The 25,721-nt window shown below is 36.4% G+C and overlaps 1 protein-coding gene across 5 annotated transcripts in view; it reads right to left on the bottom strand.

The window, feature by feature from the left end:
* Window positions 1-25,721, bottom strand: part of SPATA17 (spermatogenesis associated 17) — a 197,976-nt gene that overhangs the window by 118,159 nt on the left and 54,096 nt on the right. For all 5 annotated transcript variants that reach the window (XR_013553181.1, XM_078441043.1, XM_078441042.1 and 2 more), the window contains one exon: window positions 1,709-1,832. Coding sequence is in view for 4 of the 5 variants with exons in the window: in XM_078441043.1 (XP_078297169.1) it covers window positions 1,709-1,832 (124 nt within the window). In the remaining variant the exon portion in view is untranslated. The remainder of the gene's footprint in view (window positions 1-1,708; window positions 1,833-25,721) is intronic.

The raw sequence follows: 25,721 nt of genomic DNA, 5'->3' as shown, positions 1-25,721 counted from the left end.
CCATTTAAAAAATTATTTCTGCTATTACACTACCTGTTGTAAGTATAAACAACACAATTAGACCTCAGATTAAGAAAGATTCAAAGCATAAAAGGGGTTCAGAGTTATCAAAATAAACAACTGTATCCAATAATTATTATCAGGTTTCAAGAATTAAAGTATATATTTATAACTCCCTTAGTTTCATCAAAATTGAAATTACTAATAACTAAAGATAAAAAAAAAGAATTTGTGATTTGTGAGTCTACATTTTAAAAACATGTAGCCCACCAATCAAACAGATACAATTTTTCATTGTTACAGATTTATAATCAAAACTGAAAATACCTTGACTTTTTTTTTTTTTTTTAATTATCTTTATTGCCTAGGTATTTAGAGTCTGAAGACCTCAGTTTGAGGTGTCTTTTTGTGTCTCTGAACCAGTCACATCATTGTCTCTGAGTTTCAGTTTTCTTATCTGTTAAATGAAGATAACTCAGCTATACAAATCCAAGTAAATATAAAGACAGTCATCATTACTGAAAAGTACTGCTAAGTAGAGACCAGCAGATAGAGGCTAGAAGTGCAGTTCTCTGTTCTGAATGTACATGACCAGTCCAGGACTTAATGTTGTTGGTGGTGTTGTTTAAATATTTTATTTTTGAGAGAGAGAGAGAGAAACAGAGCATGAGTGGGAGAGGGGCCGAGACAGAGAGGGAGACACAGAATCCGAAGCAGGTTCCAGGCTCTGAGCTGTCAGCACAGAGCCCCACGCGGGGCTCCAACAAGGGAACGGTGAGATCATGACCTGAGCCGAAGTCGGAAACTCAACCCACTGAGCCACCCAGGCACCCCAGGACTTAATGTTTTTGAATTTGGATGCCTCAAAGCATGGCATTCAGTCCCAGATTGTACCCTCTACCGGCCTCCACCATGGACTTGACTTGCCCATATCTGAGACATCTGAATGTGTGACTCTGGCTGGAACATGACACTGTACTTGACCGTCTATAAGAAGAAATAAAAACCCACAAATTGCTAGTTTCCTGCCTAAAGCTCAAGTAACAGAACATCCCAACCCCCAAATTCCTTTGTTTTTTTTTCACCGTATTTCTTTGTGAGCAGAATATTCTACATGCAATGTATTTTTTCTTAGCGACTATGATGAGATCTAAGGCAAGAAAATTTTACCATTTATAAGAAAATACTTCTAAGTATTCTAAATTCCACATTTGTATATCTCAATATGATGATGTAATTTCTGAAGCAGTTTTGTTTCAAAGCTTTACTTGGAAACTTGCATCAACATTTGGAAAGGGTGCAAGAAGGGTTTTAATCTCAACATTAGCTCCAGGAAAAGAGAAAACATGAAAGCTGCCTCAGTTTCGTAACTTCTCCGTTCTTGATCAATTCGCAAAACAACAATCAGCCCCTCAGAATGGGTTTTAAAAGCGAGGTCATGCCCTTGGTGTTGTGTTATCACAGCGGCACATCACCCTGCTGACTGGGACCTTTCTGCCAGCGTCACAGCGGCTGCCTCTATGAAGCTGCTGTCACGGACGAGTCATGGTGCTTGCGCACACCTACACAGAAGCACGAAATTGAACTCGAAGTAGTGTCTTTGTGATAGCTTTTCAACAAGTCATGTCCCATTCAGCCTGCTACTTTATCTCTGTCAGGCTAAGGGCCCAAGTGGTTTACGGGAGCTGTCAGGGACAGGTCCACCAACCTGCTTTGTGCTGAGGAGGTAATGCATCTTTCGGGCTTGGTAATCTCTTTTCTTCTCTTCCCTTTCGAGGTCGGCCTTCTTCTCTTCCCTTTCTTTCATCTCTGCAAACTCCTCTAACGCCTCCCTGCATCAAAACAATCCGTAGTTATTTATGATACTAAAAAATCTGCTCACATTTTCATTCTTCCACTGATGATTATCAAGGAAGTTTGTGAGGGGCTACCATCATCCACATCCATCAAAATCAGCGGCGTAATCTATCTTACCTGCACATTCCACTGAATCTTTGCCATCTTTACAAAGCATTTAAGTGATTTTTCAGTGGTTAAATTCTTTAAATCAAATATCTCCATGTTATAATTAATTCAGTGGCTGAGGAAATAGATCAAACGCAAAGCAAGTGAGCTACTATGTTATCACTTTCTTGGTTGAAGATTGACTATTTTGGACATAGCTAAATATCCCAAGAAAACGTCTGAGCTACTGATTTCCTTTAAATTTTGAATCTGTATTAGGAAATCTCTGATCATTGAATTTGTATGCTAATGGGCTAATTTTGAGAGCATGATGGGTTTTTATACATATACTTAATTTTCTGTAAGTTTACTGCAGGTAACAGTTCAAATAATACCAACATGATTACATATATTATCCTGCACTTGAAAGGCTATTTTGTTCAATCATACGGATACTTAAAATAAAAGTTAAATTAGGTGAATAAGTTCATGGTTTTCTAGGTACAATAAACTCCATTAAAGTAATGAAAACTGCATCATTTCTGTATATGTATATCTAAGACATTTAAACAAAAAATAAACTTTTCAAACACACTATGTGAAGAAAAACACCTGATAAATAGATTAAGATATTATCAAATATGGAAAGAGTAAATCCTTTCTTTTCATAGAACATATTTAACTATTCGTGTTAAAATGCTATCTTGAAATTATACTTTATTCTTTTTAAAAAGTAGACATATAACTTAGCATCCAGTTCTTGAAGTAAAATTTTAAGTAAATTGTCTGAGCATCTACCTCAAAGATGTCAAGGGAGAGTACAGGGAAAGATTCCAAAAATAATAATAAAAAAAAAAAGATTTTCATTTCTACTTCAATGTCTAGAAATATTTTTGTTGCAATTTTCTGTTAAAGGCTACTAATACAATACTTCATACAAGGTTACTTATGAAACACACTGACGTTTAAAAATCACCATGCTATGCTATTGCAGCAGAGCAATTTTTTTCAACATAAGATTAAATTGCAAAATAAATGAATTACTTGGAGTGGCATGGCCCTCATTTTGCCACCCTTCTCTTGAAAATTGCTTATTAATATGAAAAAAGGAGTCAGAAAATAGCCTGTTTTACTTTATGCATAGTATTTTGGGGGCTTCTGCGCCCACAGAGCTGGGCTGGCTGCACATTTAGATTGTGTTGGCAAGCTGGTACAATGACCTTTCTGACCTGCATCTCAAGGCTATTATTAATCGCTAAGTAACCTGGTAAAGCCAAACAAATTTGTTTCCATTGAAAGGATCTCTATCTGTGTCTGAGAATTTGTTCTGTACCAAACAAACCTCATTAACTGTGTCCATTTTTGACAAAGAACCAGGAGTTAGAAGGATTGGTGACCTTTCTTTGTCCTTAAGGTACAAATTTCAAGGCAGTTACATATGAATAAATGAGAATTATTTTTTTTTTTTTTTGGCCAGGAAAAATAACAATCACATGTTACATAAAAAAACTAAATACATTATTAATTTTCATCTTTACTTTTAATATTACGTAAAAATCATTTCTTCTATAATTCCTCTTATAAGTCTTTAAGATAATTTAAAATAACCAATGAACTGCCACTACAAGGATAATTACTCAGATATGCGTGTATCCAATTTTATGTCATTCCAAAGATAAGCACAGTAATTTTCCGAGCAATCACAAAAATAAAAAAAAAAAATCTACAAAGAAGTTTGTGCTCTATAAATGATTTAATGAATAAGAAGAGATCTTACATCAGAAAGAAAAAAGGCCCAATATAATTGAACACACACATGAACAGGTAAAGTGCAAAGAAGTAATAGGATTTGGATACAAAATCAAAAGTGTAGATTATTTGCTATAGCAAAAACAGTCCATCTTCTGGATATGAAAATGTAAAATAAAAACAGCCATGTACTCAGGGAGCTTGATAAGGAAAGCTAAAACTGAAAGTCCTGTAAAAGAATGTCAGTTTCCAATATGTAACGATAACACACAGTAAACCCAGAAGGAACTGGGAAGCCCTAAAAATAAATCCAAGAAATCTGACAAAACACTAGAAAAGCTAACCTTGGGTAATCTCAAAACACAAAAGTAATTAATTTCATACATTTGTACAATTTTTGAAAAAAATCAATCTTATGTCCCTGATTTATTGCCATACTTGAGAGTGTACAGATATATTGAACATCACAGTTATATTCATGTCAAGTCCTCTTTGTTTAATGACCAAGTAGGAAGAGCTGAATAAATTTCTATCCCTGATATACAAGTTTTTGTTACATCAGTAGTGATGAAGATGTGTCTCAGTGTAAAGAATGTAATAAAAAATTATGATCCCATTAAAGATTAAATGATGGAAACCATTCTAACTAGGTTTCTTTATAAAATTATAAAAATTACGATTTTTTTCACCCAGTGATTTTTTTTTAATGCAGAACTTTTAAAACACTTAATTTTTTTCCCAAATAATTCCGGGTTGTTTTCAATATTTTTTCTCATTTCAGGTATATATATGGTCTTATTTCTATCCTTAAAAAACAGTCCTGTGATATATATGGGGTAGGTGTTACTAATTACCTTATTTTACAAATATGGAAACACATAAAGGGATAAAATGACGTACTCTGAATAACAAATCAGTTAATGGCAGAAATGGAGTTAGAATCCTTAGATTGACAGATTCTATAATTGCAGATCTAAAAGCTATAGTCATCCTGATGCAAGAAATACTATGCAGAAGATATTTTTTTATTGAATGAATTACATATATTTTCTTTTCTTTTATGATCCTATTTTCTACTATATAGTTAAAGAAACTTAGGTAAGTCCTAGGACTTCCTCCATCACTTTTCATATATATAAAATTTTTTGTGATATTAGTTTAAAAATGAAGGTAAAAATTTCCGAAACTTTTGTAAAGCTTTACATATTTGAGTACATTTTGCTAATGCTAGTGATATTTATAATGATAAAAATTTACATATTCTAATTATTATAGTAATAATAAAAATAAAATAGCCATTTGGAAGCAATCCAGTAGAGTGGTTCACAGCACAGACTCTGAAATGACACCTGGTTATAAACTCTTATGCTATTTACTAGCTGTTTAATATCTGAGTCTCAATATCCTCACCTATAAAATGTAAATATATTAGTATTAGTTTCTTCTTCAACAAGCTATTGTGAAGAACAAATACATCAATCTATGTAAAATACTCCGAGTGGGGCTGGCACATAGGAAGCCACTACGTAAATGTTAGCTATATATTGAATGTTTACTCCAGGCCATGTTCTAGGCTACTGACTTTATCTACTCAACTGGATACCGATCTTTTATATTTTCTCAAATTCCTTCGGTGATTTCATCTTTTTCCTCTCCTGATCAGTGTGTAATTAATGGAAGAAATTCCATGATGCAAAGCAAGGAATCTGGTTTTCTAAAAGGCATGGAGGCATGGGGTGAACCTTGACTGGTGGGAAATTGGGGACAGAAGAGAGCCATGCAAATAAATTTCCCTTTTTTGTGTCCTCCATGCACCGCTGAGGGTTTTCCTGGCAAAGCTGCGTGGCTGATGGATAAAGCAGCGCCTGCCTACCTGCTGGACCTGGTTGAGTCACTGCGGGACTCGATGTGAAGTGGCGGCCAGGGCTGCAGGGGCTCATCGCATCACACTGCTCCCTACAGAACCAGTGCAGGGGCACTGGTAACTGACAGCTTACAGCTGCATGCCACTGGAGAAAATCAGGTGCTCCGCCTCAGATTTTGTCTCCCTCTCCCTCCAGCTGGCATCCAATGACTGGTGACTGAAGGAGTACAGAGGCCCAGAGCCTTTTTCTCAATTTTGGGTCCACTCTAAACACCCAACCAAATCCCGACTTTCCTGAGACTTCTGATGCAGTTCAACTTCACCACCCTACGGATGTTGTTCCCTGAATACTCCCCAATATAATCTTACACCAAATCATGGCATCCAGAGTCTGTTTCAAGCTATGACATTTCACTTTCCACTTTTCCTCACCCTCTCTGCCCTGGGCTTAAAACATCCAAATAAAGAATTATCAGTTTAATCCTACACTTATATTTTATTTCCAAGAGTTTCCTGGCTAAGACATACACATTACTGCTTTTAATCCTTTCACAATCCAGTGAGGCAGATATTATCACTCCTATTTTTTTAGATGAGGACATGAGATGCACAGAGGCTAAATCTTCTCCCAAACTCCCAAACTAGAAGGTGAAAGTTAGAATTTGAATACAGTCCTGGCACCAAAATTTATGCCTTTATGTACAATACTATACTCATATTACACATTTTGCCTAAATCCAATACAGTTGACTCTTGAACAACATGGGTTTGAACCACACTTACATGTAGTTTTCTTTTCAATAAACACAGGGCAATACTGTAAATGCATTTTCTCCTCCTTATGATTTTCTGAATAATATTTTCTATTTCCCTAGCTTACCTTATTGTAAGAATACAGAACATAATACACATAACATACAAATATGTGTTAATCAACTGTTCATGTTATTGAAAAGGCTCCCAGTCAACAGCAGGGTATTAGCAGTTAAGGTTTGGGGGAGTCAAAACTTATACATGTATTTTCAACTGTATAGACAGTTGACAACTGTATAGAACCCCATGTTCCAGAGTCAACTATATTTTTCCATTCTGTTTGATTTTCTTATTCATTTAAAAATATGGTACTAAAAAAAAATCTCTTTATAATTCTTATCTTCTTGTCTTTACAAGTCCAGAACCCAAAACCAAAAATCTCTACCCTGTCCTCTAAAAAGTCTTCATAGGGGCGCCTGGGTGGCGCAGTCGGTTAAGCGTCCGACTTCAGCCAGGTCACGATCTCGCGGTCCGTGAGTTCGAGCCCCGCGTCGGGCTCTGGGCTGATGGCTCAGAGCCTGGAGCCTGATTCCGATTCTGTGTCTCCCTCTCTCTCTGCCCCTCCCCCGTTCATGCTCTGTCTCTCTCTGTCCCAAAAATAAAATAAAAACCGTTGAAAAAAAAATTAAAAAAAAAAAAATAAAAAAAAATAAAAAGTCTTCATAGATCACTTCAATAATAATTAATCTCTAGCTGTCTCCACCCTCACAATCCTCCCTGTCATATGTCTACTACATTCTATCGTACGTTATAGTTGCGGCCATGTTTCCTATACTCCCCCCACCAGTGGAGGTGCCGAAGGTCAGGCTTAAGGTTTATTCACTGATGTGTCCCTCCCAAAGTATTTGGTCTACTATCTGGTATAAATTAAGTGCTACCATCATTTTTAACTATTTCTCAGCTGACTAGTAGTACATTCCATAACTTCTTATGGTTTAATTAGAAGAAGGACGAAGCCATATTGTGAAAGCCTCTCTTGGGAAGTGGGGAAGAACCAGGATTTTGGCTCTTTGCCTATAAAGTGGTTCTCAGAATGTGGTCCCTGGAAGAACAGTATCAGGGTCACTTGGGAAATGCTGGAAATGTGCATTCTCAGGTTCCACACCAGACCAACTCAGAAATCCTGGGGGGTAGGACCCTGCTAAAGTTTGAGAAGCACTAGTCTGCAGTAATGAAAATTATCAAGTCTGCTGAGGAACTAAGATGATTCAACTCTACTCACTAGTATGACATCATAAAGAGACGCAATTATATTCAGTTAATTTTAATATGAATATCACCATATAAGCTAAGGGACTAAGAAGTACTACAAAGGAGACATGATATGTACATCACAATATTTTCATAAGAATCATAATTTTGACAGAGAAAAAAAAAATAAATGGAGTTTGTTTTAAAAGCATAAGTGCCCCAGGGTGCCTGGGTGGCTCAGTCAGTTGAGCTTCCGACTTTGGCTCAGGTCATGATCTCACAGCTCGGAGTTCGAGCCCCACATCAGGCTCTGTACTGACAGCTCAGAGCCTGGAGCCTGCTTCTGCTTCTATGTCTCCCTCTCTCTCTGTCCCTAACCCACTCGCATTCTGTCTCTGTCTCTCTCAAAAATAAATAAACATTAAAAAAAATTTTTTTAAAGCATAAGTGCCCCATGGGGCACCTGGGTGGCTCAGTCGGTTAAGCATCTGACCTCAGCTTAGGTCATGATCTCACAGTTTGTGAGTTCGAGCCCTGCCTCGGGCTCTGTGCTGACAGCTCAGAGTCTGGAGCCTGCTTCGGAATCTGTGTCTCCCTCTCTCTCTGCCCCTCCCCTGCTCATGCTCTGTCTCTCTCTGTCAGCAATAAATAAATGTTAAAAAAAAATTAAAAAAAAAATAAGTGCCCCAAATCTCAGAGGTAACTGGTAATAATATTACATAATCTACCAAATAAAAACAAAATGTCATCATCTGAATCATCTTGAAGAAAAAATACTTCTAAGGAAATGGATTCAAACAGTTCTGCAGCATCTTCGCTCTGTTTTCATGGGAAATGAAGTCAAAGAAAATGTAAGAAGCCTTCCAACCAAAACTGGTTGAAAGCATTACTTTCTGCTGTGGTACATTATGACATAAAGGTATTTTAGTTAAATTTGTTGAATGCACTTTGTTTTGTCTCTCATGATTGTCCATATTAATTTAACCAAATGAGTAGACAATAAAAGAAAACAAAAGGCTAGGTCTAAAACATAAGCAAAAATATTAAGCACAAATAAAGCCAATCATATGCTTGGACTTGGTGTGTGACATCCGAAACGATTTGGGGATTGATCAAACCTAGAAAGATTATGTGGAAGTCAGAGAAATACCCCAAACATTTGCTTGAGAAACAAAAGCTTCACCATTTAAACCACTTATTTTGTCCCCTGGGTACTGAGGCCGGGGGAGTGTTGGACAGGTGTTGCGGATTCCTTTCCGGCAGCACTTTACAAAGGGAAAGCCCAGTTTACAATTAAGCACCCTGTGGCACAGGGTCATTAACATTCAAGCGCTCAGGGTGCTCCTGGGCTTCACACCTTACTCTGAGACCCGAAGTGGAGACTAACATTCTGGAAACATGTCGACAAGTCCTCTCAAAAAGTATTTTTAGCTACTCTTGAAAATCTTTTGTTGCTGTACAGATTAATTTCTCCCCAAAACGCCTAAGCTACTTAAGAGTTAAAATCATAGGGCCGCCTGGGTGGCTCAGTCGGTTAAGCGTCTGACTTCAGCTCAGGTCACGATCTTGCGGTCCGTGAGTTCGAGCCCCGCGTCGGACTCTGGGCTGATGGCTCAGAGCCTGGAGCCTGCTTCTGATTCTGTGTCTCCCTCTCTCTCTGCCCCTCCCCCGTTCATGCTCTGTCTCTCTCTGTCTCAAAAATAAATAAACGTTAAAAAAAAATTAAAAAAAAAAAAAGAGTTAAAATCATAAAGAACACTAGCACTCATTTGTATATTCAGTTAGGCAGTCACAAGTATGTTTAAGATATTAAAAGCAATAAAGATGTGTAAAGCCCAATCCCTGCCTTCAAGTAGCTTATAAATAAAATAGCAGATAACCAACTAGACTATAGACACAGTATGAAGCAATACGGATGCCGTGCTTAAAATCCAGAGAAATCAGAAAAAGCTTCATGTAGGTGGAAGCACTGAGTACTGAACCAAAGAGATGGGATAGAAGAGAGCAGTAGGAGATGAGGTTGAACTGTTCACAGGGAACTCTAGCTCTCTTTGGTAGACTTGGGCCATCAACAGCAAAAGGGTAGAGGGAATGCATGTTAGATGAGAAGAAAGGTTTCTTGACCTAGGGTGAACGGGCTCTCCAAGGGTAATGCTAGCAAATTTGTACTCTATAGACTAGACGCGTGGAAAATGAAAAGAGTTAAAAAAAAAGAAGATAATGGTTGATGTTATAAAATTACAACACCATGACTTCACTGTGATCATAAAAAGGGATCATCCAATTGCTCCATTATTTCATTTGCCTACTTTGCATGATTTTAAAAAGCAATAAGACTCCACTCAAAGATCATTCATGAAAATCAATTTTTTTCTTCTTCTGGCTCCTTTGAATAAATTTAGTTGAAAAGAATTTTTTGTGTAGTATTCTTTCTAAAAATATGCACATATTTCACTGAAAAAATTATTTTCTTTTTACCATTCTGGATAGTTTCTGTAAAAGGAAGTAAAATTTTATACAATATATATGATGTCAAATAATTGAGAGTGACATTGTGTTAAGTATAATAATAGCTATAATAATGAAAGGTATTTACATAGTGCATTATTTTCAGGAGCTCCAAGTGCTTCACAGACATTAATTCACCCTCACAACATTCCACCGAGGTTGGTAAGGGGCAGGTGTTATTAACAAGGTTCCTGTTCTCTGTGAAATGAAACGACTTTACAGATGGTGACTTTGAGACACAGCATGGGGGCTTTCCGCATAAAGGTAGATCAAGGCACATCTTATTTTCCCCCCTTTGCATATCTTCACAGTGATTCAGCTGTGCAGGGTGAGGATCTAGCTACTGAAGTTTTGTTTGGGGTAGAATTTAGAGGTGAGGTAGCCAAATGTCTATTTCATATAAAAAGAACGGCAAGATCTTATTTACTTTGTGTTCACTCGAAAATCACACATTGTCTCTCATCTAAACTGTGTTAACTTAATTTTAAGGCAAAACTAATTGCTGCTGCTTTTGCATGCAATCGACTCAACACAGACCAGGTCCATCTCTAAATTAATCAGGACGCTATGATAAAGCAACAACATGTGATAGTATGATGTCAACATATTTTAAAGTAGTATTACATGTAGGAGCACATCACATGTAACTTCAGAAAATTATCTAATAAGTTTTAGAAAACTATTTATTGGCCAATTGTTTTATAATCAGTCTAAGAAATCAGGAGACAATTCTGGGCTGGAGAATATGCAGATTTATGAATCCTCACAATACAAATGCTAGCTGAAGTCACAGAAGTGGAAGAGATTGTCTGGACACAGACAGTGAAAAGGCAAATGCATCAAAGAGAGAACATTAATATTTAAGGTCAGGCAAATAAATGCAAGTACAAAGAAAAAACATTAGAAAAGTAGAAAGGAAAGCAGGACAGAGTAGTGTCACAGAATCCAAGCTGTAAAAGAGATTAGAGGAAAAAAATTATCAACAGTGTCTTATGCTTTAAAGAACCTAATAAGATGAAGGTTCAATAGCTCAATGGATAGAATTATAAATAACTTTTTATGGTTACATAAAATGGTTACATTTTCTCAATACATTTTCACAATAATTTAAACATACCTAAGTATTGATTGGAAAAGTCTGTACACAGATATATCACGTACCTAAATCTTATTTCCACCGTATAAATTCATTCTCAATCAATAATATTAAAAATAGATTTCCTAGTCTTTCTCACAGAATTCAAAAGAAAAAAAAAAGGAAATCTCCTCTCTCTATCTCTTAGCAAGAGATCAGCTAGGATAAGTGAGATAAGAACTTTCAATTCTTCTCTTCCTCAAAGGTAGACGACCACAAGACTAAGTCCATAAACAAATGTATTTTAGTTCCTTGCTTTCAAATGAATAAAACTTGATGCTATACTCTAGCTTTTTTTTTTTTTTTTTTTTATCACCACAAAAAAGAGAGTCTTGAAATTCAGGTTTTTTTCTGTTAAAAAAAAAAAAAAGTAAATGAAGTCACAGTTCATTACATTACCAGCACATCCTACTGAAGGTTTGTGTGTGACATTTCTTTTAGGTCAGGGCTAGAGAAAGCTCTTTCTTGGCATATGCAGTATTTTTTTTCTACATTTTCACAATGGTATATACTTAACTAACCACATTTCCTGATAAGTCACAATAATATAGTAATCATTCTGCATTTTCCTTTACTATGGTCCTTATTTCTTTTCCTCTTTTTTAATGTAACTCTTTGTAAACTACCTAAAATTCACTGTATAAAGAGCTAAATTTGAAAAAAAGAAACAATTAAATACATATATATAAAAAGATTATATCCAATTAAATAAGCTTGTTCCTTTTGTTAATTCTATTTCAGGAATGAAGCTTTTTACCCTTTTTTATATACTTGGCTTTTAAAATTTTTTGAAATAGCATTATGTTAAAGGTAGTACAATCTTGTTAAAAATTTAGTATGTGAAAAAGACGGTAATCAAATGGTAGAGATCATTCCATATTATAAAGTTATCTATGGATTATGTCATTAATTACTAGTTATGGAGAGGTAACAGACTGTTTCTAGAGCACAGAATATGTGCTGTATTTTAGACACTCTAGTGTGTTATTATCTAAATTCTACCAAATTAATTGCTGTAAATGTTGTATCTTTACATATAAAATGAGTCTACAGAGAAAAAGTCACATGTATAGTTGACATTACAGACTAATTTGGTTCTTGAAAACTAAAATGTTATTTTCTTTACATCTCAGCTTATTCCTTATTAAAAGAGCCTGTCATCTAGATACAATTAGAGACAGCTAAACCACTATCAATTAGTTGGATGAGATCAGAATATTATACTTTTAAAATGAGGTTTACTGAAATGTTATCTTTAGGTAATCATATTTATTCTCCTTATTTACACAATATAAATGGTTCTCTACTTATGTCCTTGAAATAGTGAACAGGGACACCATAGTATGAAAAAGTGGCCTAGCTGCTGGAGTTCATAAATTTTGTTCAGCTTTGGATGAGTTCAAAGGATTGCCATGTAAGAAAAGCCTTACAGAGGGAATTTATCTGATTATGGCAGTAATAATTACCCAGCTGTTTATTGCAGATAGAGAAATAATTCATGTAGGCAATAGGCCGTGGTGGCAATGACACTCTGCATTTAGTAAATATGCAAACTGTTCACTTCTAATTAACCAAGCTAGAGGATGCCCTTATTAAATGTATAAACTAAAAGTGCCTTCCTGACAAGTGATGAATTGTTACATTGCACAAACTCTTGCCACAGAATTATTGGAGTGAACTTGGGGCTTAACTTCATTAAGAGATCTTGTGGGATAGTTAAATGAGGATGGACAGCATAACAAGGCTTACCTGACAGCCAATGATATGTTAGAGCTTAATGGAACTGCACCTTTTCTTCTGTCCTACTTAGTTCAGATCCACAATAGATAAATTGTGAAACTGAAGTTAATTTGAGTTCAAATAATAAAAATAAAGGAAATAACATGACGACCCACTTATGGACACAACCTGACAGTTTACCTACCAAATGAATCTATGAAACAGCCACTTTTTATGATTCAAACGTCTTTCATACAACACAAACAGAAAAATCTGCCACTCTTTTCATTAACTTAAGATAATATGTTTAATAAAAACACACAGTTTTATTGACTAGGCTTAAAATATCTCTCAAAAAGGAAATGGATGCGCTTTATTCAAGAAAATGAATACAGTGCAGAAACTACTCTTAATATGGACCCTGAACGAGTTTCATTTAATTTTACCAAATAACTAATTGCGAAATGGTTCACTGTCTATATAGTCTATGCTTAGCCTTATTTTCAGGTAACTATTCATTCTTTATCAAACATCTATGCGAATATTTCCATCCCAACTAAGGATCCTATGAAAAATATCACTTAGAGGGAGGTCCTGGACATAATGAAACAAAACAAAACAAAACAAAACAAAACAAAACAAAACAAAACAAAATCTTTCCATTTGAATTGTAGAGTAGGTAATACTATTGACCTCACAGGTTTGTTGTGAAAATTGAAGGAGATAATGAGAATAAAGGGCTTAGTACAATACTTGGTATGCAATAAGCTCTCAATACATGTTGGCAATTTATAATGTGCTTGAGTGACAATAGCTCTATTTGATTAAAACATCAATTCCTAGTGTCTTCAATGGGAGGTTCATGCTGAGATCTGCTAAGACTCTACAGTTGCTCTTTCACCTACATCACACAGGCTTTGCAATTTTAAAATGTATGAACTGGCCTTTCGAATACTATCAGAATATTACTGTAAATGTTTGTTTAATTATACTTACTATAAAACATGAAACAATATACAAAAGATACATTATATATTTTAAGAGAATCAGATTTTGCTACTATTAAAAATCGAATTTGGTTCCTCCAAATTTATAACATTTAACTTAATTAACAAATATTTATGTACTAAAAAGAATATATGACCCCATATTCAAACAATGTATGCATCCATACATTTACTTCTATGCAAATAATTTTTATTTATTTATTTTTTATGCAAATAATTTTTAAATGAATACTCTCTGTCAAGAACAACAGGAAATGGGAAAATTGTCAATAGCAATATAAAGATCAAACTTTCATCATTTTTTAAATATTTGCTTAGTTTTGAGAGAGAGAGAGAGAACAAGCGAGGAAAGGGTGGAGAGAAAGGGGGACAGAGGATCTGAAGCAGACTCTGCGCTGACAGCAGAGAGCCTGAGGTGAGGTTCAAACCCACAAACCGCAAGATCATGACCTGAGCCAAAGGCAGTCGCTTAACCAACTGAGTCACCCAGGCACCCCTAAACCTTCCATATCTTAACAAGAAAATACTATAATCAAGGGTCAAAATAAAACTGCTTTAAATAAGAAATAAGTCACATATATATGTATGTGTGTGTGTGTGTGTGTGTGTGTGTGTGTGTGTGTATATATATATATATATATATATATATATATATTCTCCAAAAAATAAAGGCTTTATAAGTGTAAAACAACTTAGGCTCCACAACCTGAAGAGAGGGTAAGATTTTTAAAAATTAGGAAATGACACTTCATTTAAGGAAAGCATAATATAATAGCTAATACTGATAGTGTTAGATAGCTAACACATAATTATTAAAATAATTATGTGTGGATTTCTAGGAAGACAGTGAATGTGTTCTTTTGCCTATAGTCTGTTTCTAAAATCAGCTAAATGAATAAAAAGAAACAAAAGTATTGGCAAAAAAACAAAAAAAAAAAACAAAAAAAAAGGAACATCATAAACTGAAGAAAATAAGTAGGAATTGAATGAATGAAGAATATTCAATTAAATTCATATTCAATTTGAACCACAAATATGGGATATTTTCCTTAGTCACAAAGTGAGTGTAGCATGTGAGAAATAACTGAACAAGTCTCAAGAACCTAGTAAGAGCTCCAACCAAGAGGGATAAAGACAGGGATAACCAGATACAGGACTAAAGGAGATAATTTGTAACCAAGTAATTTCTTTTTGTTGTTGATCACAGCTTCTGATCGAATTGAGACCAGATGGGAATCTGAGCTGGAGAATGAGGAAAAGTAGCCTGAGAGCTGCTAAATAAAATAAACTCAGAAAAGAAAAGAGTCTATGAGCAATGGAACTTCACATTGATCTTGCTTCATGAAATCAATATCCACAGTGACAGGAGGTCAATCAGGACTTGAGAGGACAGTGTCAAGGGCACAACTTCCCATTCCTCCAGCTTACCTTCCACCCTGCGTAAGACTGTTGAATGACTGAATGAGGAAACCAGCCATCATTGAAAAACTACAAAAATTCTGAAACCCAATTAGAGATTTCAATAAAGTATAAAATTACTCTCAAAATATACTGCTTTCCTATATGTAAAAATAATACTAGAGAAGGGAGTAAGAGGACCCCAAGCTCACCTTGGCCCACAGGTACAACTAGGCAACACACACATGGGTGTAAATAACCCAGAAGATGACCTGAAGACTGGCACAATGAGCTCCACAACTACAAGTAGAGAAGAGGCCTTGTGAAAGGGTACAAAGAGCAGAGATGCAGTGGAAACCAACTGAACCAACCCACCATGGGAGAGAGGAAGCCAAGCGAGGAGAGGGGAGAGAAACAGACTACCATGCCTGGGCCTGCATGGAGAAGACAGTCCCCATAACAAACCAGCTTTTGGAGCCAAATTTTGTGAGTTCTTAAAAACAGCAGAATTTAAGGCCTGGAATATTAAAAGTCAGTGGGCTGGGTTCTGGGAGGGCCTGGAGGCCGGTAGGAAGCTGAGACCCACCCTTAAGAAGATAGCACAACAAACAGCCTCCAGAGATACAGTTTAGAAGCAGCATTTTGAAAAACACCTGAGGCAAACAGGAGGGAGAGTTATTTACTCACAGTTTGTCTGGGAGGGGCAGGGTTCTCAGGGAAAATCCTCCATGGACAAAGGAGCAGGCAGGTGCCATTTCCCTCTCCCACCCTCCAGCATTAACATAGGGCCACCTGCTGTAACCAGCATAGCATAGACATTTACTATCTAACTTACTTACATCAGGTCCCAGCCCCCTGGGCTTCAGGGATCTGCCCCTTCCAAACCGTCCCTCCTCAGTCCCAGCTCTGCAGGTCCCCTCCCTCTGAAGACTACAGCAAATCTTACCAACACCACATCTCCTGACCCACACATTTTGCGGAATCCTGGTGACTTTGCTGGCAGGCTCCATGGAATACCTACACACCTCGTTAAAATGTGCACCCCACCCGTGTGCACTTTGTGCAGCCACCCCAGTGGCACAGTCAGGTGGCAGCTACAGTGGCAGGTCTCACTTGGCAAGCGGATCCCTGGGTACCTTGTTAAGACTGCACACTCTATCCAAGTTGGGGACCAAACACTGCCCACAACAGGCAAAGAGATTCAACATAGACTACTGGACTAAAGAAAAAAGCAGCCAGGACACAACAGGACACACACAGCATATTTAGGAGACACCCCAAAAGTGCCAGGTTTTGGTGAACATAGGACATTGCACTGCAGAACATTACAGGACCTCTTCTTCATGAGGCCATTACTTTCAAGAGCAGGAGATGTAGCTGATTTTACTAACACAGAGAAACAGAGAGTTAGATAAAATGAAGAGACGGACGAATATGTCCCAAATGAAAGAGCAGGGAAAAACCACAGCAGGAGACCCAAGCAAAACAGATATAAGTAATTTCCCTGATAGAGAATTTAAAGTAATTGCCATAAAAATACTCAATGGACTTGAGAAAAGAGTAGCAGACATCAGTGAGACCCTTAACAAAAGATAAAAAAGAACCAATCAGAGATGAAGAACACAATAAATGAAATTAAAATGCACTAGATGGAATAAACAGCAGGCTAGAGGAAGCAGAAGAACAAATTAGTGACCTGGAAGACAGAGTAATGGAAAATAATCAAGCTGAGAGGTGAAAGGGAAAAAAAAGTATATGTAAAATGAGAATAGACTTAGGGAACTCATTGAGTCCATCAAGTGTAATAACATTTGCATAATAGGGATCCCAGAAGAAGAAGAGAGAAAAAAGAGGGCAGAAAATTTATTTGAAAAAATAATATCTGAAAACTTCCCTAATTTAGGGAAGGAAACAGATATCCAAATCCAAGAGGTCCAGAGATCCCCCAACAAAATCAACCCAAGTAGGTCCACACATAGTTATTAAAATAGTGAAAAGTAGTGATAAAGAAATAAATTGAAAAGCACCAAGAGGACAAAAGGTAGTTATATACTAGTGAAACCCCATAAGGCTATCAGAGGATTTTTCAGCAGAAACTTTGCAGGCCAGGAGGGAGTGGCATGATATATTCAAAGTGCTGAAAAGAAAAAAAAAAAAAAATCTGCAGCCAAGAATACTCTACCCATCAAGGCTATCATTCAGAATAAAAGGAGAGATAAAGAGTTTCCCAGACAAACAAAAGCTAAAGGAGTTCATGACCACTAAACCAGTCCTACAAGAATGTTAAAAGAGACTCTTTGAGTGGAAAGGAAAGACCATAAATAAGAGTAAAAAAAAAAAAATGGAAGCATAAAAGCAGTAAAAATAAGTGTATCTGTAAAAATCAGCCAAGGGAATAATAGAATAAAAGGATATAAAGTATGACACCATATACCTTCAATATGGTGGGGAAAGGAGCAAAGGATGGGTTCAAACTTAAGCGACCATCAACTTAACATAGATTGCTACATGCAGAAAATGTTATATACAAACCTAATGGTAACCATAAATCAAAAACCAGTAATAAATATGCAAAAAATAAAGAGAAAGGAAACCAAGTATATCACTAAAGAAAGCCAGAAAACCATGAAAGAGAAGAGGCAAGAAAAGATCAGAGAAGAACTACAAAAACAACCACAAAACAAGTAATGAAATGGAAATAAATACATACCAATTGATAATTACTTTGAATATACTCCAATCATAAGACACAGGGTGACAGAATGGATAAAAAAACAAGACCCATCTATATGCTGCCTACAAGAGACTCATTTCAGACCTAAAGACACATGCAGATTGAAAGAGAGGGGACAGAGAAACACTTGGCATGCACAATGGATGTCAAAGGAAAGCCTGGGTAGCAATACTTACATTCGACAAAATAGACTTTAAAACAAAGAGTGTAATAAGAGACAAAAAAGGATACTACATGATAACAAAGTAGACAGTCTGACAGGAAGATATAATAATTGTAAATATTTATGCACCTAACATGCAAGCACCCAAATACATAAAACAGTTAATAACAAACATAAAGGAGCTATTCAATAGTAATCCAATAATAGTAGGGGACTTTAACACTCCACCTACACTGATGGACAGATCATCCAAACAGAAAATCAACACGGAAGCAGTGGCTTTGAATGACACACCGGGCCAGATGGATTTAGCAGATATATTCCAAACATTCCATCCCTATACAGAAGAATACACATTCTTTACAATTGCACATGGGACATTCTCCAAAATAGATCAAATTTTAGGCCACAAAACAAGTTTCAACAAATTCAAAAAGAACAGTCATACCATGTGTCTTTTCTGATCATAACACTATGAAACTAGAAACCAACCACAGGAAAAAATCTGGAAAGAGCACAGATATTTGGAGGTTAAATAACTTGCTACTATAAATGAATGGGTCAACCAAGAAATCAAAGAATAAAAAATTACATGGAGAAAAATGAAAACACAATGGTCCATAATCTATGGGATGCAGCAAAAGCAGTTAAGAGGGAAGTTTAAAGCAATATAGGCCTATCACAAGAAGCAAGGAAAATCTCAAATAAACAACCTAACTTTACACCTAAAGTAGTTAGACAAAGAAAAATAAACATAACCCAAACCTAGCAGAAGGAAGGAAATAAGAAAGATTACAGCAGAAATAAATGACATAGAAACTAAAAAATAGAGAGAGAGAGAACTGATCAATGAAACCAGGAGCTGGTTCTTTGAAAAGATCAGCAAAATTAGGAAGCTTCTAACCAGACTCATAAAATACACACACACACACACACACACACACACACACACACACACACACAGAGAGAGAGAGAGAGGACTCACATAAAATCACAAATGAAAGAGGAGAAATAACACCACAGAAATATGAGTGACCTAAAGGAATATTATGAAAAATTATATTCCAACAAATTGTACAACATAGAAGAAAAGGATACATTCCTAGAAACACATAACCTACCAAAGTGAAGCAGGAAGGCATGGAAAATTTGAATAGACCAATTACTAGCAATGCAATTGAGTTAGTAATAAAAAAACTCCGAATAAACCAAAGTCCAGGATCAGATGCTTCAGAGAGTAATTCTACCAAACATTTAAAAAAGAGTTAATAAATTTACCCAAGGGATACAGGAGTACTGATGCATAGGGGCACTTGTACCCCAATGTTTATAGCAGCACTCTCAACAATAGCCAAATTATGCAAAGAGCCTAAATGTCCATCAACTGATGAATGGATAAAGAAATTGTGGTTTAAAGAATGAAATATGGCCCTTTATAGCAACATGGATGGAACTGGAGAGTGTTATGCTAAGTGAAATAAGCCATACAGAGAAAGACAGATACCATATGGTTTCACTCTTATGTGGATCCTGAGAAACTTAACAGAAACCCATGGGGGAGGGGAAGGAAAAAAAAAAAAGAGGTTAGAGTGGAAGAGAGCCAAAGCATAAGAGACTCTTAAAAACTGAGAACAAACTGAGGGTTGATGGAGGGTGGGAGGGAGGGGAGGGTGGGTGATGGGTATTGAGGAGGGCACCTTTTAGGATGAGCACTGGGTGTTGTATGGAAACCAATTTGACAATAAACTTCATATATTGAAAAAAAATAAAAATAAAAATAAAAAATAAAAAAGAGTTAATAGCTATTTTTCTCAAACTTTTCCAAAAAATATGAGGAAGGAAAATTTCCAAATGCATTCTATGAGGCCAGTATTACCTTGGTAACAAAATGAGACAAAGAAAGACACCACAAAAAATAGAGAACTACAGGGCAATATCTCTGATGAACACAGATGCAAAATTCCTCAAAATATTAGCAAATCAGGGGCGCCTGGGTGGCGCAGTCGGTTAAGCGTCCGACTTCAGCCAGGTCACGATCTCGCGGTCCGTGAGTTCGAGCCCCGCGTCAGGCTCTGGGCTGATGGCTCAGAGCCTGGAGCCTGTTTCCGATTCTGTGTCTCCCTCTCTCTCTGCCCCTTCCCCGTTCATGCTATGTCTCTCTCTGTCCCAAAAATAAATAAAAAACGTTGAAAAAAAATATTAAAAAAAAAAATAAATAAATAAAGAAAAAAAAATATTAGCAAATCAAATCCAACAACACATTAAAAAAGTCATTTACCACGATCAAGCAGGATTTATTCTTACGATGCAAGGGTGGTTCAATATTTGCGAATCTATCAACATGATACATCACATCAACAAGGATGAAAACCATATGATCATTTCAATAAATATAGAAAAGGCATTTGACAAAGTAAAACATTCATTCATAAAAACCCTCCACAAAGTCAGTTTAGAGGGAACACACCTTAACATAATAAAGGTCATATATGAAAAACCCACAGCTAACATCATACCCAATGAAGAAAAACAGAGCTTTTCCCCTGAGGTCAGGAACAAGACAGGGATCTCCACTCACACCACTTTTATTCAACATAGTACTGAAAATCCTAGCCACAGCAATCTGACAATAACAAAAAATAGGTAAAAGTCATATGAATTGGTAAGGACGAGGTAAAACTTTTACTATTTGCAGATGACATGATACTATACATAGAAAACCTGAAAGACTCAACCAAAAAAATATTAGAACTGATAAACAAATTCATTAAAGTCACAGGATACAAAATCAATGTACAGAAATCCATTGCATTTCTGTACACTAATAATAAAGTAGCAGAAAGAGAAATTTAAAAATTGCATTCACAGTTGCATCAAAAATAATAAAACACCTAGGAATAAACCTAACCAAAGAGGCGAAAGGCATGTACTCTGGAAACTATAAAACACTGATGAAAGAGGGGCACCTGGGTGGCTCAGTTGGTTAAGCATCCGACTTCAGCTCAGGACATAATCTCACAGTTCATGGGTTCCAGCCCCGCATCAGGCTCTCCGCTGCCAGTGCATAGCCTGCTTTGGATCCTCTGTCTCCCTCTCTCTCTCTCTCTCTACCCCTCCCCTGCTCATGCATTCTCTCTCTCTGTCTCTCTCTCTCAAAAATAAACATTAAAAAAAACACAGTGATGACAGAAATTGAAAACAACACAAAGAAATGAGTAGTTATTCCATGCTCATGGATTAGGACAAATATTGTTAAACTGTCTATAGTACTCAAAGTAACCTACAGACTTAATGCAATTCCTGTCAAAATACTAATAGCATTTTCACAAACTAGAACAAACGATCCTAAAATTTGTATGGAACCACAAAAGACCCCAAATACCCAAAGAAATCTTGAAAATGAAAAACAAAACTAGAGGTATCACAATTCCATACTTCAATTTATATTATAGAGCTATAGTAATCAAAACGGTATGATATTGGTACAAAAATAGACACATAGATAAATGGAAAAGAATATAAAGCCAAGAAACCAACCCACAAATGTATGGTAAATCTTCAACAAAGGAGGCAAGAACATGCAAAGGAAAAAAGACAATATTTCAAGTAACAGTGTTGGGAAAACCGGACAGCTACATGCAAAATAATGAAACTAGGACACTTTCTTCCAGCATACACAAAAATAAACTCAAAATGGATTAAGGGCTTAAATGTGAGACCTGAAACTGTAAAAGTCCTAGAAGACAGCACAGGCAGAAATTTCTCTGACATTGGCCATAGCAACATCTTTCTAGATATGTCTCCTGAGGCAAGAGAAATAAAAACAAACTATTGAGACTAAGTCAGGATAAAAAGCTTCTGCACAATTAAAGAAACAATAAAGAAAAAAAAAAAAACTAAAAGGCAACCTATGTAAGGGGAAAATATATTGGCAAATGGTATATCTTATAAAGGGTCAGTATTCGAAACATACAAAATTTATACAACTCAACACCAAAAAAACAAAGCAAAACAACAAAGAGTCCAATTAAAAAATGGGCCAAAGACAGGAACAGACATCTCTCCAATGAAGACATCCAGATGGTCAACAGACATATGAAAAGATGCTCAACATCACTCATCATCAGGGAAATACAAATCAAAACCACAATGACATATCCCTTCACACCTGTCAGAATAGCTAAAATCAAAAACTCAAGAAATAACAAGTGTTGGCAAGGATGTGGAGAAAAAGAATCCTCCTGTACTGTTAGTGGGAATGAAAACTGGTAGAACCACTGTGGAGACAGTATGGAGGTTCCTCAAAAAATTAAAAATAGAAGCACCCTATAATTGCATCATCAGTAATTGCATCACTGTGTGTCTACCCAAAGAATATGAAAACACTAATTCGAAGGGATATATGCACCCTATGTTTATAGCAGCATTATTTACAATGGCCAAATTATGGAAGCAGCCAAGAGTCCACTGGTAGATGAGTGAATAAAAATGATGTGACACCCACACACCCACACCCACACAATGTAGTATTATTCAGCCAAAAAAAGGAATGAAATCGTGCCATTTTGAGCAACATGGATGGATCCAGAAAGTATTAGAGTATTATGCTAAGTGAGGGACACCTGGGTGGTTCAGTGGGTTAAGTGTCTGACCTCATCTCAGGTGACGAGGTGAGTTCGAGCCCCATGTCGAGCCTGGAGCCTGCTTCAGATTCTGTGTCTCCCTCTCTCTCTCTGCCCCTCCCTGCTCACACCCACGCGCTCTCTCTCTCTCTCTCTTTCTCAAAAATAAACATTAAAAAAAAAGGACTGTGCCTTCTGCTTAAAGAGTATTATGCTAAGCGAAATAAGTCAGAGAAAGACAAATACCATATGATCTCACTCATATGTGGGATTTAAGAAACAAAACAAAAGAACAAAGTGGGGGAAAAAAGAGACAAACCAAAAAACAGACGCTTAAGTATAGAGAACAAACAGATGGTTACAAGAAGGGAGGTGGGTGGACGGGATGGGTGACATAGGTGAAGGGGATTAAGAGTACACCTCTCTTGAGGAGCACGGAGTGATATATGGAATTGCTGGTGCACTACATTGTACACTTGAAACTACTCTAACACTGTATGTTAACCACACTGGAATTAAAATTAAAAAAAAAAAAAACACAGTAACTTAGAAAATGGAAGAGAACACACCATTAGCAAATATAACATAAACGTATGAAATTCCAAGGAAAAAGAGTTAGTAAAAAATATGTAGGCCTTGTATTAAGAAAATAATAAAATTTTACTGATGAACATTTTTTAAATGTCCACATAAATGAAGAGATGTACTTCATTCCTTAAGAGGATAACTCAAATTATGAAAGTATTATTTTCCCCTGTTCTATTCTACAAATTTAATTTAAATCCATTTATAATTCCAATTTGATATTTTTGAGACATACTAAAATGATTTATAATTTAGTTGGATGAAAATTAAGAAAAAAGAGCCACAGCACCTTCTGAAGAACGAAAATAGCTCAGCATCTTCTGAAATACCAAAATAGGTATTTAAGCCACGTGATACTATACAGCATTATAAGAGACAGATAAATCAAATGCATCAACACTCAAAAGATATACCTGGGTACATGTGAGGACTAGTATGTGACTAGATGACACTTACTAGTGAAAGATAATTGAATTACTTAATAAATACTATTGCAATAAACTGTTACCCATTTAAAAAATCTAAAGCCAAATTTCAGATTTACTCCTTATATTAAGTAGATTCCATTGGATTCAATATTGAAAGTTACAGAAGACACCCTACAATATGGGTGACTCTTTTTAAAGTCATACAAAGAAGAAATCAAAAAAGAAATTATCGATAAATATAATCACAGAAAAAAATAAAAGCTCAGCATGTTTCACCTTAAAGTCATGGGCAGACCTGTCCATCAGGTCTGGGTATCTCTGTCAACTAAACTAACTTACAAATTATCTTCCTTCAACACATCCAGCACTCAATGGTAGAGAAGGATTGAATTAAACACAGTAACAACCTTTCATTAGGATAAATGGAAAATGGGCAAGAAACAGCAGTTACTGATCCCTAGCAAGTGTTAAATCCTTTTACATAGGTATAGTGAAGCGTCTCTACTGGAGGTGTAGTTCCTTGAGCAGACAAACAGAATATTCCTGGTCTACTATACTCCATGACCACACATGAAGTAGGCATTGGAGACGATAAACTTCCGGGGGACTGCACCACTCTGGTGGCCCACTAACAGCCTGTTGGTACAAATTTAGGAACCTCATGTAAGCTTGAGGGTAGGCTGCAGCTGGCCAGGTTAGAATTCCTTTAGCAGCAAGCACCCTTGACAATACAGAGGCTTCTGGTTTCGTTGCTTCTGGTCAGTTTCCATGAGCAAGTAACCACAACCAAGGATCTTGCCTAGACATAGTTTTCAGGCCTACAGATTTATGGCCTTAGATACTGGCTTCTATGCTCGGCTACTTACTCAGTCTTTACCCTCCAATGCTTCTATTCATCCAAAACAATAGACTGGGTTGCAAGACTGCAATTCACCAATCTGACAAATTTTTCTAGCTTGGATTTTATTCTTTAAATATAATAAACTTGGCTGGCATATAGTCTGATTCTGATAATTCCAATACTAAAGCTTTGTGATCCTGTTTTATTTATTTATTTATTTACTCACTTACTTACTTACTACTTCTCATTCATGATTTCCTCTTTTCCTAAGTCCCCGGTACTTTTACTATGCAGGTCAATGCATTTGAAAACTGATTTGTAAGAATAACTTTAGGCCTAGAGATATGGCATCCTCTCTTAGGCTTTTCATAAGATTTTGCCAGCTTCCTTGGTCAGTATTACTTTAGGAGCTTCTGTGTTCAAATTCAAGACTTGAGATTCCCTGAATTGCTCAGGTAAGTAGCAGTCTGACTGCAAATCTCTCATTAGGCTAGTTTGTTTCCACTTACTCAAAGGTTAAGACTTTTGTGGATTTTGGGTGAAAGAACAAGGGGAGGTTAATCAGAATTCCTACCTTTGGTTGCCCTGACTTAGAATTTGTTTTACTCTTTATCCTGCAAGGCTACAAAAAGCACAGTCCCTTCCTTCCTTCCTTCCTTCCTTCCTTCCTTCCTTCCTTCCTTCCTTTCCTTCCTTCCTTCCTTCCTTCTTTCCTTCCTTCCTTCCTTCCCTCCTTTCCTCCTTCCCCGCGTCCTTCCTTCCTTTTCCTTCTTTCTTTCTTCTCTCCTTCTTTACCTCCTTCCTTCCTTCTCTCCTTGCTTCCTTCTTTCCTTCCTTTCCATTTATTTTTAAAGTTAGGCAAATGTTCTTTCAGATAGGCAAATGCCTTCAAGGCAAAAGCAGCTTTTGATTGTAGACTTATATCTCTGAGTTCCCATCTTTCACATTTTGACCAGTAAATTACCATGTTGACAGCTCTTTGATGTTCAGGTGTCGTTATGAGGATGGTTGGTCTGAATT

This window comes from Panthera onca, chromosome F1 (genome assembly GCF_046562875.1).
Source record: "Panthera onca isolate mPanOnc1 chromosome F1, mPanOnc1 haplotype 2, whole genome shotgun sequence".
Taxonomy (NCBI): Eukaryota; Metazoa; Chordata; class Mammalia; order Carnivora; family Felidae; genus Panthera; species Panthera onca.
Note: the sequence above shows the minus strand (reverse complement) of the source record. Positions and strands in the feature narration are given on the sequence as shown.